General features: G+C 35.0%; 1 protein-coding gene across 1 annotated transcript in view; it reads left to right on the top strand.

Annotated features, from left to right (window-relative positions):
- Positions 1–18,275, top strand: part of LOC109482330 (neurogenic locus notch homolog protein 2-like) — a 64,225-nt gene that overhangs the window by 30,795 nt on the left and 15,155 nt on the right. The window contains exons 13-20 of the mRNA XM_019785011.1: positions 7,635–7,745; positions 7,953–8,063; positions 8,380–8,493; positions 8,696–8,806; positions 9,237–9,347; positions 9,946–10,056; positions 10,464–10,574; positions 11,322–11,432. Coding sequence (XP_019640570.1) covers positions 7,635–7,745; positions 7,953–8,063; positions 8,380–8,493; positions 8,696–8,806; positions 9,237–9,347; positions 9,946–10,056; positions 10,464–10,574; positions 11,322–11,432 — 891 coding nt within the window. The remainder of the gene's footprint in view (positions 1–7,634; positions 7,746–7,952; positions 8,064–8,379; positions 8,494–8,695; positions 8,807–9,236; positions 9,348–9,945; positions 10,057–10,463; positions 10,575–11,321; positions 11,433–18,275) is intronic.

Consider the following 18,275-nt stretch of genomic DNA (forward strand, 5'->3'; position numbering starts at 1 on the left):
AAATACCCTAGGGGATATTTAATCACTACCGATCTCGCCCCCCCCCGGGCGGTTTCAAAACTAGCGATCTTGCCCCGGGTGGGGGAAAATCAATAAAGGGGGCGAGGGTGGGGGGTGGGGGTACAGATACAGATACAGAATCGTTTGGGGTTTTATATTATGTTTATTGTAAATATATTCCCAGGGCTATTTGCATTAATATGATAAAAAAAACTAAACAGTAAAAGGCGATAATATTTTTGTTACTTGCAGCCTCTTTTAAAAAAGTACGTTCCATAGCCTGGATTGGACTCAAGAAATATAAAAAGCGATGGACCTGGACCGATGGATCTAGTCTGACCTTATGGAACTGGGCTCCTCGTGAACCCAGCGGCAATGGTTTTAGGACCTTAAAACACGCGGCATGTGCTGGTCTGTACACCAGGGTATGTGTTTTTGCTCGGTCTTTATTGCTTTTTCGTAATGTTCGTAAATTAAGATGATTGTATTGTTTTTCTTATGGATTGAAAACGCTAAAACGCTTCATTTTTCATTGAGACATGGGGGTATACTTTTTACATATGATTCTGCATTTTTAACGTGGTTGTTAGATAGCCATTATAAAATAATTATTCAGTATCATCATAATAACCATTGTCACTTTTAACCCGTTTAATATGATATAGTGAGCAGCGTTTTCTATTGAGAGATTGGGCCATATTTCATTACATTTTATCCTGCATGTATTGGTTATATAGCGATTATAGACATTCGTGTTATATTCATTGTGTTGTGATTCGTAAATAAATGCTTGGTAAGCAATACTGCACACATTTTGCGTCCTTTTCGCGCTGTGGAAATCCTAACGTATGAATTTATCTTCCAACAGACTAAAAAGAACTGGGTTTTCGGGAAGAGGAACAAAAAAGGGCAGTGGACGGACCAAGTGTGTACCAGTGAACATTACTATATTTGCAAGAGTAAAGCTCGAAGCGCCTGGAGGGCTTTCTGATTTTTAAAATGCCAGGGGCAAATATTTTCACTGAATAATTATTTAACTCTAAACTGTAATTCATAAGGTCTGCTAAAACCTACTGAAACCCGTGGCAACAACATTGACGTCAAAATTACGTCATAAAATGTTTAAGCCATTGTCCATCTAGAATATCCATGTTGTCAACACAACTTGGAGATACAGCTAAAAATGCAATGGAAATTGACTAAGGACGTCGATTAAGCAGTTGATGAAAGGAAATACAAAGTAACAAAATTTAATTTATAATAACCTAGTAAATACACCTAAATAAAGCAATGGTGTCATCAAATTAGCATTGATTAGGAAAGTCCCATGAAAGACCTAAAATGCGCCAGGGTAATTTTGGTCGCTCTTCCAATGACGTTCTTTACATTCGTTAAATGACCATAAGAGACATTTAATTAGAAGTGACTATAACATGGATTTTTTTATTATTCCTAAAAAAATGTAATGACTGAAACCAGTTTGAAAACAGAAAACACTTACTAGTAGTACTTTATATCCCCTTAGTCATATGAGAGACTTGGGTAAAAGAAATGCACCAACGGTTAATTATTTGTAGCAAGCAATATCCTCTCAGTGATTTAAAAGGGCTGTATGTAGAAAAACACCAATTGTTACATACTTGTAGTATCTAATGTACTTCTACTCCCAAGGGAGACCTGGGTTTAGAAATGCACCAGTGGTTACTTACTTGTAGTAATTTATGCCCTCTTTGTCATTTGAGAGGCCTTGATATAAACATGCACCAATGGTTACTTACATGTACTTTTAGTAATTACTGTCCTTTTATCCGTATGAGAGGCCTGGGTATAGAAATGAACCAATGGTTATTTTCTTGAACCAATATTGAACCAATGGTTATTTTCTTGTAGTAACAAATGTGGATATAAAAATACACAACACAATTGTTACATACTTTTAGTAACTAATGTCCTTTAAGTCATATGAGAGGCCAGGGCTTAGAAATGCAGCAGTGGTGACTTACTTGTAGTAGCTCAGTGTCATTTTAGTCAAACTAGGGACTTGGGTAACTTATGTCCTCTCAGTGACATAAGAGGCCTGAATATAGTAATATACCAATGGTTACTTACTTGTAGTAAATAATGTCCCTTTTGTCATATGAGAGGCCAAGAGATATGTCATATGTCGTCTTAATAATATGAGAGGCTTGGATATAGTGTCCTCTTATATAGTGCCCCATTATATGAGATGTCTGGGTCTAGAAATAAATTTACCTGTACTTATCAATGTCCCCCTATTCGAGAGTTTACATGAGAAACACATATAAACATGTACTTGTAATACCTTCTTAGTAATCCAAGATGTCCAAATTATTGCAATTGCACTACCATTATGTCTGCTCACTTGTATTTTTACTTTGTCATTAAAAAAAGATCAATTATTAATGTACTAGAAGTTAGCCTGATTACATAAGATGTATAAGACTTATAAACTCACATGTGTGTACTTAGTAAGGTATCCTTGGTCATGTGGGGCAGAGTCTAGAAATTTATTATTTTTACTTGCTTTTGTTTGAATTAAGTAAGGTCTAATTAGTCATATAGGAGACCTAAGTCAAGAAATACACTACTTACTTGCAGTTGTACTTAGTCTCTTTTTCAAAAAATGAGTCTAACATTGTAATGTTTCTTTATCTAGTGATGTTTCTTTATCTATAAAAACCATCGTTACTTTCTTGTATTTCGGAATTATTGCTTGTAATTGTTCGTTTGTAGTAAGCTATATCTGACAGTTCGTAGTGGACATTTCTATTGTGGACGGCATTTGATCGATATTCATTGGCTCCTTCCTATAAAAAACTTAAAGTTCATTTTACATATAAAACAATGAAAGTGGTATTATAGGAACTGATCTTGAAAATTTTGGGTGAATATATCTGTTCATACAAAGTAAAAAAATGTTAAGGAAGGGAAATAAGCAAAAATCGATTTTATATACAGGTATGTTTGCAACTTAAAAATGATATTTTGTCCCTAAAAACCCCCTATTAAAATGTCACTTTTCATGTATTTAACCAAAACCACACACGTGTTTTCAATAAATGCAATCAAAAAGTAGAATCACATTTGAGTTCTCTCTTTGATATCGTTTTTATATCTACCGATTTCATATACATATAAGTTGTCTCGGTACAGGGTATGGATATTGTATACCATTTTAGATTTATAAAGGAATAAAATAACTAACTTAGAGGTTTATACGTTTTAATTTGGTATGATATTTGAAAAGAAAGTAATTTTTTGCAAGCTGTTAACGATGAAAATTTTCTAGCTACTAGTCAATAACCAAAGAGATTGCGGCCTTGAATGTATTGCTCTGATGTCCGCGGTGTTTTTATAAGCCGATTTATTTTCTTTTATCTCTGGTTACTGATGTGGTGATTTGCCTTCAAGGTACTTTGTACCCAAGGCTTCACGTAAGGCAAAAAGTCCTTGTCTGGAGTAGGGTTAGTTTATTCCCTGCCCAGAAACCTGACAAGTGCCATCATGTCAGGACAGCAGCAACAGTCACAGACTAGGGACACAGGTACGTTTGATTCTAGTTACAATGTTTTTGGCAAACCGTTTTGAAAAGAAAAGAAAAGAAAAGGCACACAATTATTATATTTATCATTAGTGGTTCGAATTGATGTATTGAGGAAGCATTTCCTTGGATTCTGGCCAACTTTAATTTTTTAGTTATGTTATAATCTTAGCTATTTCATTTTTTGTCGATTATTCCGTGATATTCATCTAATATTTTCCGCAAATAATTTCTTTCAATTTCCGATTTTTCACAGGGAATGCATCGACGCAGCATCCTCAATCTCATTGGCGAACGCTTGCAGGCGTTGTTGCGACTATACGTAATCTTATGCACGCCTCTGAAGCAGGTAAACATTATAGTCTCTATCTTTTATGGCATCTTTGTTTCTGCTTTTAAATTCCAAGCTGTTTTAGAGATATATTTACAGTGTTATACTGTGTAATTCCCTCTAAAGGTGCAACAACTACACAGCAACAACGATCTGATTTGGATTCATGTGCTGACACTGCTGCGAGTATACCCAACCCTTTGTATGAACCTTCTGCAGGTAAAGCACTTATAGTCTACATCAGATTCTTTTTCTACATAATTGCTCGCCCAAATTTTGTACAGATGGTTGTATTACATCTTGTAATTTTCCTACAGGTGCCTCACCCACGGAACAACCCCAGACTGATGGTCAGTCTCGTACGGACGACGATGAAAACACACCCGACGCTTCGTCCAAGTCTATAGCAGGTAAGATATTTAAGTGCATCCCTTCCCTGCATATATTTGCATTTTCTGGTATAAATAATCTGTAACCTCGACAAAAAAAAAAACTTTTAACAAATTTTAATTATGGGGAGACTCTTGGACACGTGTTTTGTACGCCTAGCTTTTTTTCATTAAATTATGACTTTAATAACACCACATAGAGATGTAGTAAAGATATATATATATATATATATATATATATATTAACACGATTCTTCTTTTATTTATCTATTTGAAATTGCAACATGTCCCACTTTTCCTGACATTTTTTTTCAAGTCAGGTCAAGTCAAATTTTATTACGATTGTTACAGGTATAATGCATAGCAAAAAATAAGATTACTAGCTAATATAAGTCTATTAGAATTCTACATATTGGTTCGACGGGGACTGTGTCTTGCAGAATGTTAAATAGAACTACCTTCTAGACCTACTCTCTAAGCTGCGCTATACTATATTCATAAAGAGTACAATGAGTTGTTTCTTTTACATCCTAGACAGTGCAAAGGGCATGTGGATTAAGGTGCATCGTAGAAAAGTGATTGCACTGTTCTCTTTGCTGGTGGTCACTCTTGCCATCGTTGCACCTATCCTCAAACTTGGAAAGGAGGTAAATCGGCAAATGCTCCATTTTAATTTGTTTATTCAATCACCATCTTTCTGTTTTTGTTTCGTTAAATCTCTTAAGCTGCAGGAGTTTCGGTTGACCATTGCCCTAGCACTCTTCTACCAATCATTTTTTAGGAACCTCGACTATATTCTGAATGTAGAAACGAAAGCTTGACGCCACCAATAACAGTGTCCGGGACAATATTTAAAACACATTTTTTGTTTATAAACGTCTAACAGAACGTATATCGTGTAAAGAACAATGCCGAGAGGTCCTAACCACAACGAACACTTTTGTTTTGTAAAATTGATATGCAAATTTCCATTACCTTCTTTATTTATCCATTTGCATATTTTATTCACTTGTTTCATATAGTTGAGTCATTAGTTTGCCTTGTCATTTTGAAGCACGTTTACCAATATGTTATTCTTGTAATTAAATTATTTTGTATCTTTGTTTTCCTGTTTGTTACGTAAGTATATTTTGTAAATGTATGTCCATAGGGAACATTGAAAAATGCCCTTGCGGCGACATGTTTTATCCTTGGTAAAAAAATAAATTGTAAATGAAATGAAATGTCACAAACACGATTCAAGTCACCCAGGTATAATACAGATTACATTCTAAATCGGGACTGTCAGTTGTGTTGAAAGAATTGTGATTTAATTATTGTAATTTATTGTGAAACAACTCTCCTTTAGCTCACCCTTGGGTGACAGTTATTCTTTCAGGAGAGGCTGGAGTACATAACATTACAACGCATCAACATAAAACTACATATAGTTACATTACATTTAGGTAATTAAAAGAAACAAATGTGTAAAATCATATACACTTATTCATACCAATCATGTGCTTTAGTAGGCCTTTGTTAAACTCATGTGATTGCACTGTTGATTGAAATCTATGTGGTAGTGGGTTCTAGAATATATAACATGTTTATGCACCATTTTAGGTGATACCTGACTTAAAAGATGGCATCGCGATCGTGTCGGACCTACACCAGTCAAACACCTCATGGTTTACGTTATCCTACAACACAAATGGCTCATCTGTCGTCTATTCCTTCTCAACGACTCCGATTTTTAACACCGGTTACAACACAGATGCCGTGCCGACAATAGCTTTCACATTGGTACCAACCACTGGTAAGATGCATTATTGAACATTTAAAAGGGAAAAATGTCCACCTACATGAATAAGATGTTTCCAGTGGCTGACCCTCGGATGTTGGGAATACAGTGCTCTCCTGTTGTTAGCATGAACGATTTGTCAGGGAATTTTACCCCTATAACGGGACTAGTCCAATAACCTTGGAAAGTCCACACAATCGGCAGGAAGGGGAGGTCAGTTGTCACGGATGATACCAATTGAAACAGCCACAAACATGGTATTATTGGTATTTATACAATTACATTCACCCACAACTACATACATATAACATATTCTAGTCACATTTAGAAATTCACAACAAACAGGACAGTCCAAACTTGTTTAACTTTAGTTACATCAAGGACATTTTACGTAAACGTCCTTGATTACATGTACACTCCATCTTCATATTGTCTAGCTCTTTGTTGGGCAAAAGCTTGCCACAGTTAAAGAATAGCTCCAATCAAGGACACCAATAAGGAACAAAGGGCTTCTTTTCACACAATCACCAATGATTGGGGGTTCTCACCTGGCCAGAGGGAAGTGATAACAGAGAAAGTGTATGACAATGGGGGGGGTGCAGGGGTGATAATAAATGGTTAATAGTGGACTCAATGCGGATTTGATGACGTGCAACAATTGAAAAATAATAACTACATGTATTCCTTTCATGTATTTCTGAGTCAGTGTGCCATTTACTTAGAAATATTTTCGTCTCATATCAGGTGAAAGCCATAATAGCTGATGTAATTATGCCATGCAATTTATAATGGATTGAATAGCAAATGGTTTGGGTTTTCAGAATTCTATGCAAATCCTAGGTTTATGCCAATGCCAGGGATGCAAACAGTTGGTGAGCACTGTATAATATTCACAAGTGTGAACACACATACTCTGACATGTTCAGACCATCAGAGTATAAGAATCCCATGTTATCTATTGTTGGCATCACACCACCCACCTTTCATGCATGGCGATGAGTTACAATGTTAAAATTTTATTGGAGTACGTAGTAGATGTTTTTAATAACATGTCTCAAACCTTTACCACAAGATACAATAAAAATCTCCAACTCATATTGACTTTCCTCTAGAACTACATTTAAATACCTATCTGAATTATAAGTAGAAAAAGTAGCTTCTGTCATACGCAAGTATACACCACATTTGTTCTATGCCACAGAACTTTACTTTGCCTAGTTGTAAGCTGTTCAAATGGTTCTGTACAGGCCTTTGCTAGTAAAGAACCTTTTGTCAAAATCATGTCAATAGACCAAATATGTCCAAAAATATAGCCACTATTTAACTTATGAGCAGTTTTGTGCATTCCTATGAGATTCAAAGTAGGCTCTGTGGGCTGATTGTGAGGATGGCAGTCAGATTCAGATTGAAGCAACTACTAATTTGCTCTTAACTGTTCATTGAATCAATTACTAAATCTTTGATTGGAACTGATGTTAACTGTGTACTGATAATCACACACTTCTTTCTGTTTGTGATTAGGTTAGTAACGTTTTTAAACATTAAATTTTTCATCGTATGCTTACAAAACAGTCACCAACGAGTGTAAAGAGAATCCATGTGAGCATGGACGCTGTGTGGATGAAGATGGTGGTTACAAATGTACCTGCTCACCTGGATGGACAGGAAAAAATTGTCATCAAGGTGATGCATTTGTTTATATATTTTCTAGTATAAGAACCGTTTATTGTCTAAACGAAATAGTAATACATGATATACATGCTAAATATTACAGGGTCGCCATAAAGATAATCATCATTTGGATGTTTTTCTTTTGCTTTACTCAATCATACCCCAGTAATCTTCTTTTATGAAGACATACATGTAAGTTTGCCGTCATTTGTTCCATAGACATAGACGAGTGTGTCCAAAATCCCTGTAAACATGGCGGATGTGTGAACCAAGATGGCGGATACAGCTGCAACTGTGACCTTGGGTGGACTGGCCAAAACTGTCAGCAAGGTGACGTCAACATCAAATGTTTGTGTAAAGCGTATTGTAGATATATGGTAGATTTCTTCAGAATTTGAATTGTGTATTCAAGATTTGTGAGAACATGAAATATGTGCGAACAAAAATGGTGGGTACATTGATTATAATCTGCTCTATTGTATAGACTAAAGAGCACTCTCGGCAAGCTATAGTATTTTTGCTGTCAGACAAATGTTGACATCTTAAAATATGTTTTTAAAAGTTTCTATAGATACACATATTAAGTCGTTCTTACATTTTATGTTACAGTTTGTTGAAAGTAGCCATTTTTCTATTTTTGCCACAGACGTGAATGAGTGTATTGGATACCAGAAATGTCTACGTGGACGCTGTGTCAACAAAGATGGTGGATACACATGTATGTGTTATCGTGGGTGGACTGGAAAGAACTGTCAGCAAGGTGATTTTAAAATCTGTATCTAGATGTAGTAAGAATATCCATGCGCTATGGAAGTTTTGTTTTCTAAATATTTTCTCTCCATCTTTCATTTCTGTTTTCTTTTATGAGTGTTTATTTATGTTACTCATGTAACATAACTTTGATTACCTAATTATATATCTTGGTATCTCAGATTTTAAATGCGTTTACCAAATTACCGCAGACATTAATGAGTGCGCCACAAATCCCTGTAAACATGGCGGCTGTGTGAACCAAGATGGCGGATACAGCTGCAACTGTGACCTTGGATGGACTGGACAAAACTGTCAGCAAGGTGACGTCAATATGAAATGTTTGTGTAACGCGGCTTATTGTAGATATATTGTAGGTTTCGTAAGAAGTTGAATTGTGTATTTTAGTTTTGTGAGAACATGAACTATGTGCGAACAAAAATGGTGGGTTCATTAATTATAATATGCTCTATTGGGTAGACTAAGAAAAAAAAAACACTTTCGGCAAGCTGAAGAATTTTGACACACAAATGTTGACACCTTTTTCTTGAGATATGTATTCAAAAGATTCCATAGATCCACATATTAACGATTCATAAGTAGTTCTTACATGTAGCCATTTTTTGTGAATATATATTTGATCGCCATTAAGATTATCAATCTTTGGATGTTTTTTTTCTTTTTGCTTTACTCATTCATAACCAAGTAATATTGTTTTATGAAGACATAATTTTCCCGTCATTTGTTCTACAGACATAGATGAGTGTACCAGGAAGCCATGCCAACATGGACGCTGTGTGAACAAAGATGGCGGATACAGCTGCATCTGTGACATTGGGTGGACTGGACAAAACTGCAAGCAAGGTGACGTCAATATCACATGTTTGTGTAAAGCGTATTGTAAATATATTGTAGATTTCTTCAGAAGTGGAATTGTGTTTTTAAGATTTGTGAGAACATGAAATATGTGCGAAAAAAAATGGTGGGTACACTTATAGTAATATGCTCTATTGGGTAGACTAAAGAGCACTGTTGGCAATCTGAAACATTTTACTGTTAGACAAATGTTGACATATTATCTTAAAATATATATTTAAAAGATTTTATAGATACACATAATAAATCTTTTATACATTTTATGTTACAATTTGTTAAAATGTAGCCATTTTAAAAACTTTTTCCCCCAGACATAAATGAGTGTATCGGATACCAGAAATGTCTACGTGGACGCTGTGTCAACAAAGATGGTGGATACACATGTGTGTGCTCTCGTGGTTGGACCGGAAAGACATGTCAGCAAGGTGATTTTTTAAAATCTGTATCTAGTAAAATAGATGTTTTTTTAATTATTTTTCTTTTATTCCAATTCTGCTTTTCAAATTGTCTCATTTTTTGTTATGAGTCTATATTTAGATCTTAAATGTCATAATCTTTTATTATCTTATTTTCTCAATTTCCACAGACATTGATGAATGCGTGACAAATCCCTGTCAACATGGCCGCTGTGTGAACAAAGATGGCGGATACAGCTGCAACTGTGACACTGGATGGACTGGACAAAACTGCCGACAAGGTGCCGCCCCGATCTGTCTATCTATCTATCTATCTATCTATCTATCTATCTATCTATCTATCTATCTATCTATCTATCTATCTATCTATCTATCTATCTATCCATCTATCCATATATGTATCAGTTAATCTATCTCTCAATCTATGTATCAGACCCAAAGGGACCACCTAATGACACTTCATATTAGGTACAGTTACAGCCCCGAGATCTGCATCAAATCTCGCGATATCTCCTACGGGATTTCAACGGATGACTTTCGGGGGTCAAGGTCAACTTGTACCTAGGATTCAATAATAAGAATAATAATTTAATTGTGCTTTGTCTTCTAATAAATACAAAAGTTAGGTTTCCAATTTTGCTTTTCTACCCATCTTTTGTTTTAATATATTTCAATTGCTACTACACAGACATCAACGAGTGCACCAAACTGCCATGTCAACATGGAGTATGTTTGAACAAGGATGGTGGATACAAATGCATCTGTGATTCTGGATGGACTGGGAACAACTGTAAACAAGGTATTTTTATGTAGACACTTTTATGCATACATGAAACGAAATTTTCTATAAAGAGTGTATTTCAATTAACCTTTTTTGTATCTTGAAAGTTCACCTTTGTTGGTAGAAATCATTATGGAGCAAATTTAAACTGTAATATCCAACACAAGAAATCGGGTTCGCCCAAATTTTCGACTGTACAAGTCCTGGCTTTGTCAATGATCCTTGACAAAGACTGGAGTTGTACAGTCAAAAGTTCGAGTGAGTCAGTTTAAACTTGCTCCATAAATTTTTTTTTGTTTCTTTAAATCTGCTTGTCTATATCATTCAAATATCAGTATCTTTCCGTATTATTGTATTATGAACTCTGAATAACAACATGGTTAGTTTTTCGGTACAAATTATGTGGGCATTGTTTATTTGTCGTCTGTATAACTTTAGAAGCTGCAAATATATCGTAAGGTAGATTTAGCATTTAGAGATATGTATAGAGGTTGAAAGACACAAGTTCTGTTGTGGAGAACTTTTTTTTTACATCTCCTGCTTTGTATAGTGGTAAAGTTCTGGGCCATGGAATCTTTTCTTGTAACTGCTCGGGACAATTATTTTTAAACTTTGTAAGGTTGTGCCTCAAAAAGGAATTGACGGATTGTCGTGAATTTTTGATATGCTGGGTACTTCCACTCCACAATTCATAATCATCTATTCTGCATCTTACTTTACAATGACTTTCTTGAATGTAAAATAGTTCCATTGTTTGTTCTATAGACATAGATGAGTGTGTCAAAAGTCCCTGTAAACATGGGGAGTGTTTGAACAAAGCAGGCGGATACACCTGTTCCTGTGACAATGGATGGACTGGGATCAACTGTCAACAAGGTGACGTTATTTTTATGTGAACACTATTGTGCGTGTGTGTATTTTTGTTTGTGTGTGTGTGTGTGTGTGAGTATGTGTGTGCATGTGAGTAAGTGTGTGAGTGTGTGTGTGTGTGTGTGTGTGTGTGTGTTTGTGTTTGTGTGTGTGTGTATGTGTGTGTGTGCGGAGTTGTAAATGCTTTTGTAGATTCCTCTAGGAATGGAAGAGAGTATCACAAATTCTGGAAACACGGAACAGTTCTAAACACCTCAATGCAAGCGCAAATTCTATTACGTCCAACAAATATCGGGATTTGGACATCGGCGGCATCCCAAAAGAAATACATATTTATTGCTTTGAGACCATTTAGTCTCCCTAATAAACATAATACAATATAGATCGGAGCAATTACCTAAGAATACAAATTGATTACCCCCATTGCCGTTTGAAATCAACACACTAATTTAAGCTATTACACAGCCAGCATTATCTAGAACTAAACATTTTCACTACTGATTGGAACTATATACATGTACATCTTAATTGTCTAATTCTATTATCGGACATTCCCCTTTTTATATTTTTGTCTCGTGTTGTAATTATAATTTAATGTACATTGGTAACGTTAATATAAACTATTTCACATGGATTCGTCACCACTATTTGTTGCTTTACTTAAATGTTGAAACTAACAAAACAATTGCCAAAATACCTGTTACTTATATTATTACGTTGGTAGAGGTTAGACATCCAGTTAATAAGATACGCCAAGAACAGTTAGTAAAGAAACTGGTTATAACTTTGGAAACGGACATTTTAGGTATCATCCACTACCTTTAGTCAGTGACACTGGATAAACCCTCAAATTATCAGTTTCAAAAGCACAGCATATTGATTAATATATAAATAGTTTTTTTTTCAAATTCAATAAGGAAATAAAAGTTAAACAAAGTCAAGCCAAGGTTTATACAAATTGGTAAGAGACCTTCGGTTTGACGAATACAGGTTGCTTGAGTTTTTTTTTCGGCTTAACTTACTTTATTGCTTTGTTTCATATTAGGTCCATGTCCTGTTCACTGGACTTATTATTACGGCTTCTGCTACAAGTTTTTTGGAGGAAGCAAGACCTGGTTTGCAGCACGGGAGGAATGCCAAAGCCACGGGGCAGATCTTATATCCATCACAAGCGCTGACGAGAACCAATTTCTTGCATTTCAAACTGAACGTCAAGGTACCACTTACCCTTAGAATTATGTCCATCTACCTACACATTATGTTAATCTACCTACACATTAGGGTAACTTGCAAATGTGTGTATGCACCTGTTTTGCCCTCCCTTTCACTTTGTGAAAAATGAAAATAAACAAATAAAACACGAATTATTTCCAGTCTAATATTTACATTCAGTCCATACCATGTCAAGGATGACATTTATATTTTTTACTTTTGTTGCTTCTTCTCTTTCTCCGTCTCCTGCCATTTGGTTAAAGTGATTCAACCCATTCATTTTCGGGCCAGAATTTTTGTATGGACTACACCAGGGCTTTGCAAAGACTTGTTACTGAAAGGCACTGTATGGGGTTTTTCGAAATATCTCACAGAAAAGTTTTAAAGTAGTATGAAGAAAACCGAGATATTAAGGAATATATAAAATGAAAATATTTCACATGTTGTCTTTTTATTGTTTTCTCCCCCCTCTCTTATTTTCAACTTAAAAAAAGTGCTGCTTATTTTACTGTTGACTGACAGTGGGTTTTATGGAATTAATACATGCATAATACCTTGACTGCTGCCAGGTTATAAGACATTGTTTTTCCTCCACTAATAACAGGCCTTACAAAATATCGTCCAATAATCTGGATTGGGCTCAAGAACAACAATGGGCAATGGATGTGGTCAGATGGGTCTAGTAACACCTACAAAAACTGGGCTTCTGGTGAACCCAACAACATGGGTTACTTAAGCTTTTCACGAGCGGAATGTGGCGGCATGTACTACATGGTAAATTCTTCAACTTTATCTTAAATAATGACAAACGTAATTAGTAAGTAACAGAATGAAGATGGCTATTCGTGATGCAGCCCAAAAACAGTTACTCAAGTAATTGGATATGACTTTGGAATCCGGAAACGGTCTGACTTTTTTTCTAGAATTTAATGCTTTTCGTCACTGTTTAGATATTTTTCATAATCAGCAGGTTCATAACCCCAAATTTCTAAATGATATGCAACTAAAATGAAGAAAATTAGTCGAAAATCAGTCCTATAATACGCAGAAGGTATTTCCTGAATGTTCAATCTTAAGTGACATAAAGTAATCGTTTTTTTTTTACTTCCCGATGATCTGAAGTATTTTGGAAAACTTAATATGTGATAAACATGTACTTTTTACATTTAGATATAATGGTACTTTTTGCAGATAATTTTCTTTTGTTATGTTTTGTGTAGCCATTTCATCATCATCATTATCAATCTAGTCATTAGGGTTATATTCACTTAATATGATTGCTTTTAATTGATGGGTGGTATAGATTATGGGCCAGTAACTCTGCATTTCATATGTAAGTTTTATATATCCGTTTTAATATTATTATCACCATATAGCCATGTGTAAATATTTAAAAATAACTTATTATCCCTTTATTCCAATAGACTATGAAGAACTGGGCCTTCGGACCAACAAACTACAGAGGACAGTGGACCGACCAAGTATGCACGGAGAAATGTGCCACCTTTTGTAAGAAAAAAGCTTAATTGCATGGGAATTTTTAGCCGTTAACGTTCTTTTATTTATTTATTTATTTCAACTTTATTTACATATGGTAAAAGGGCCATGGAAAAACAGGAGTGTCCTTTAGACTCCCTGACCAAAACTAATATAGAAATGTCCATTTCAATAAACAATATATACAAAGAAAATAGCAGTGATGGTAATTGTGACAAAAATACTGATAACATTAATTGTAACTAGAAAGGCCAATATTTGCTTTGGAGCAAATACAGCGATGGGTTCACCACATTTTACGACATGGCAGGGAAAGAATGGGAAACACAAGGGAAAACAATGATTTACATTGATATAACTATAATATGAAGTAAAATACAACTAAAACAACAGTTGGATAGCTATTCCCTACTTTATTGGTTAGGATTTTTAATTGCATAATGCAAACTGTTGATTTTCAAAATAAAAAAAAACGTTCATGCCCGGCATTCCACTGCTGGAGCAGGAAAGCTTGAAATACCTACCAAAACACTTGAATACAGACATACTGTCAGTATGGAAATGCTTCTGTGCAGGTGTTAATCAAGTTAAATCCCAACAGCCAATCAGCAAGAAGTATAGAGGAAAGCTGCATGCCTATTGGTTGATGCCCTGCATTCCATTGTGATGACTCATGTCCAAACGTGGTAAACAAGGCACCCTAACACAGTAATACATTTGCTATAACACAGCCAAAAAACTCAAATAAAACCATTCTAAAAGCCTGTATCATAAAAATTTAAAAACGCCTAGGGGTATTTGCCCACTGTACCTCCATACCAATTTTCAGGACCTTGGGCCCTAAAATGAAGAAGCTGAATCCATTTAAAAAATGGCAGGAGGAGAAGGAGAAGGAGGAGAAGAAGAAGAAGAAACATCAGAAAAAGCAATATGGTTTCACCACACCACGAAACAAAATGACAAAGTGAAAAAATGATCAAAAGAAGTCACAAATCAATAGCCAAAACAATTGAACAATTGAAACAACAATTGAGACAATAATTGAGACAACAATTGAAACAATAATTGAAACTACAAGTGAGACAATAATTGAGACAAGTTTTGATGATGCTATAGACATTCGATAAATCTTGTGAAATAAAGACTGAACTTTAACTTCCAACACTAGATATAGAATTGGGACTTACCCCAAATTTTCGGTTGACTCAATCAACCTTGTTCACGGAATGGACCCATCTATATCTAGTGTTGGAAGTTAAAGTTCAGTCTTTATTTCATAATGATTTGTACCAACACAGATTAACTTTCATGCTAAATTCGATAAATCTTGTTGCAAATAGTGTTCCTATGATGTTACAAGTGTTAACTATTCTTCTGACAAGCCATTAAGTATACCTTTCTTTAAGGCTGACAAAACCCCTACAATTCTAACGGTTTTCTTCTCTAGAGAAATTATTTCTAGAGAATGCGCATACACGTTATTTTTATCAAAATCCTCATCAGCTCAAATCAAAATGTTCGGGAACAGAAATGATCCAACTGATGTATGTATATGTTAAGTCAGCATTTGCTGATTATTGTTAGGCTGAGAACTTTCACTTTGCTTGATGTTAGAGCTTGATTTAATATTGATAGAGGGTCATAAGCCGCTTTTGGCATGAATTCCTCAATGATAACTACTCCAGAGTTACTGTTTTGTCAAGTGATAGCAAGTGCTTAGCTCCCTTTTCGAACACTTTTGTATATCACCCCATCAAATGGTATGGATGGAATATATTCTTTTAAATTTCTTACTGCATTCAGCATCCGTTCTCGTTTCCCTAAATATTCATAGAACAGCGAACCTAAGATCTCAAGATTACGTCTAAAATATTGAGATCTTTGGAATACATCTTGAGATTTTTCCATTTTGAACGAAGCGTGAAGATCCCCAATGGGAGTATTTATAATCCGCTATGTAACATAGACGTTTTTGAAAAAAAAAGATTGGATATGTACCTCTAAGCTGTAAACAGCCAAAGACATTAGTCCAAAGTGCTATCCTCAGTCCAATAATAATCTGCTCGCTGTTATAGGTTTTTGCTTCTGCTAGTAACTTGCTTACTCATGACTAAGAATAATTTTTACTGTTAGTGTTCTCTGTTATAAGAGGACTGAGTCTGGCGATTTATCATTTTAATTTACTTGTGCTTGGTAGAGTATCTTCAGTTGTATAATGGGCCCGAGAAAGGGACACACTGTTTCCTACTTTAATCAAATAAGGGCTCATTGGGAGGCCTAAATCTAGAAATACACACGTCATCCATTATTATTTTTTTTCCTAGTGATGTACTAACTGCCATATAAACATTGAATACTAGTGTCTAGAAAAGCTCCTATAACTATTTTTTTCATAATAAAATATCTATATGTAGGAGTACCATTATCATTAGTAATTTCTGGTGTCTAGAAAACCTCAGATAACTACATTTTTTTCATAATAAAAGATCTATATGTAGGGGTACCATTATCATTAGTAATTTCTGGTGTCTAGAAAACCTCAGATAACTACATTTTTTTCATAATAAAAGATCTATATGTAGGGGTACCATTATCATTAGTAATTTCTGGTGTCTAGAAAACCTCAGATAACTACATTTTTTTTCATAATAAAAGATCTATATGTAGGGGTACCATTATCATTAGTAATTTCTGGTGTCGTAGAAAACCTCAGATAACTACATTTTTTTTCATAATAAAAGATCTATATGTAGGGGTACCATTATCATTAGTAATTTCTGGTGTCTAGAAAACCTCAGATAACTACATTTTTTTCATAATAAAAGATCTATATGTAGGAGTACCATTATCATTAGTAATTTCTGGTGTCTAGAAAACCTCAGATAACTACATTTTTTTCATAATAAAAGATCTATATGTAGGAGTACCATTATCATTAGTAATTTAAACTTAGATTGTATGATCTACTGAATAATAGAGGGAGACCTAATCTAAAAATGCACGTATTGTTATTTTTAAGGTCGATGCAAGGAAATGACACATGGTTACTTTTTACTGTTTCTTTGCTGATATAAGACATAAGGAATCTTCGTTTTAAAAAGATTCACACAATGCTACTTAAATCTATGTGTACTTATCGTTCTAGCAAGATCTTTCATATAAGAGGAGTCTATAAATGGCAAGTTATCATGGTAAGTTCTCTTTATCAACATGAGATACTTGAGTCTAGAAATATATCCAGGATTATCCTTTGCCAGCGATTTTAAACTCAGTTGACATAGCAATCAACAGGCCTTGAAAATCTTATGCTAAAATATCACTTTTAATATTTTATGATTAAACCACCCACATAATTTGTCTCGATGTGACTGGTGTTAAAATGTTTGATGTGTTCTCCCACGTGTTCATGTATATGTTAATACAATAAAGTATTGAAATCGCATTGATATTATGTGTTTGATGATAATTTGATTACTTTTTGCATATATTTCATGCAAAAAAACTTACGTCTTTACATAATTCGTCTCGGTGTGGACAATGTTTGTTACTTGACATGCGAGGGTTGCTCTCATCTTTTGTTTCGTGACAGGCACAATGCAGATAAAAGAACCCCTCTAACCTTTCGAAAAAGGGCAGGGGCATGCCCGGGTGTGAGTGATTCAAACCTTACAGTCCATCAATCAATCCATCAATCCATCAATGAATCAATCAATCGCCTTTATTTATACGGGAAATGCCCCGTCGGCCTTAGCCGCTCTTCCAAGTGGTCTAGGAGGGGGGGGGGTGTCACAGGAACACAATAAATAAGTAAATAAAATTCAAATTAATACTAAAAATAAATAAATAACTAGATACATAACATAATAATCACATCTTGTCCAAAATCACAGTCCGCAAATCAGTCCTCAGATCAAATTCATCGACTACCGTATTCTTTGTTTTAAAGTTCTCACTGATGGAGCACACTGTGCATCCTCTGGTATGCTGTTCCACCTGATAGCCCCAGACACAGCCAGAGATCTCTGCATACAGTTCCTGTTCACTCTGGGCACCATCAGTTTGTGGGAGGAAGCCTGCTAGCCTTGTTACCAAACCTATTATAGCTCCCGAGTCCTACATCCTCTCCGCAAATAGCTATTT

The sequence above is a fragment of the Branchiostoma belcheri genome, unplaced genomic scaffold (genome assembly GCF_001625305.1).
Source record: "Branchiostoma belcheri isolate BF01 breed outbred unplaced genomic scaffold, Haploidv18h27 scaffold6, whole genome shotgun sequence".
Classification (NCBI taxonomy): domain Eukaryota; kingdom Metazoa; phylum Chordata; class Leptocardii; order Amphioxiformes; family Branchiostomatidae; genus Branchiostoma; species Branchiostoma belcheri.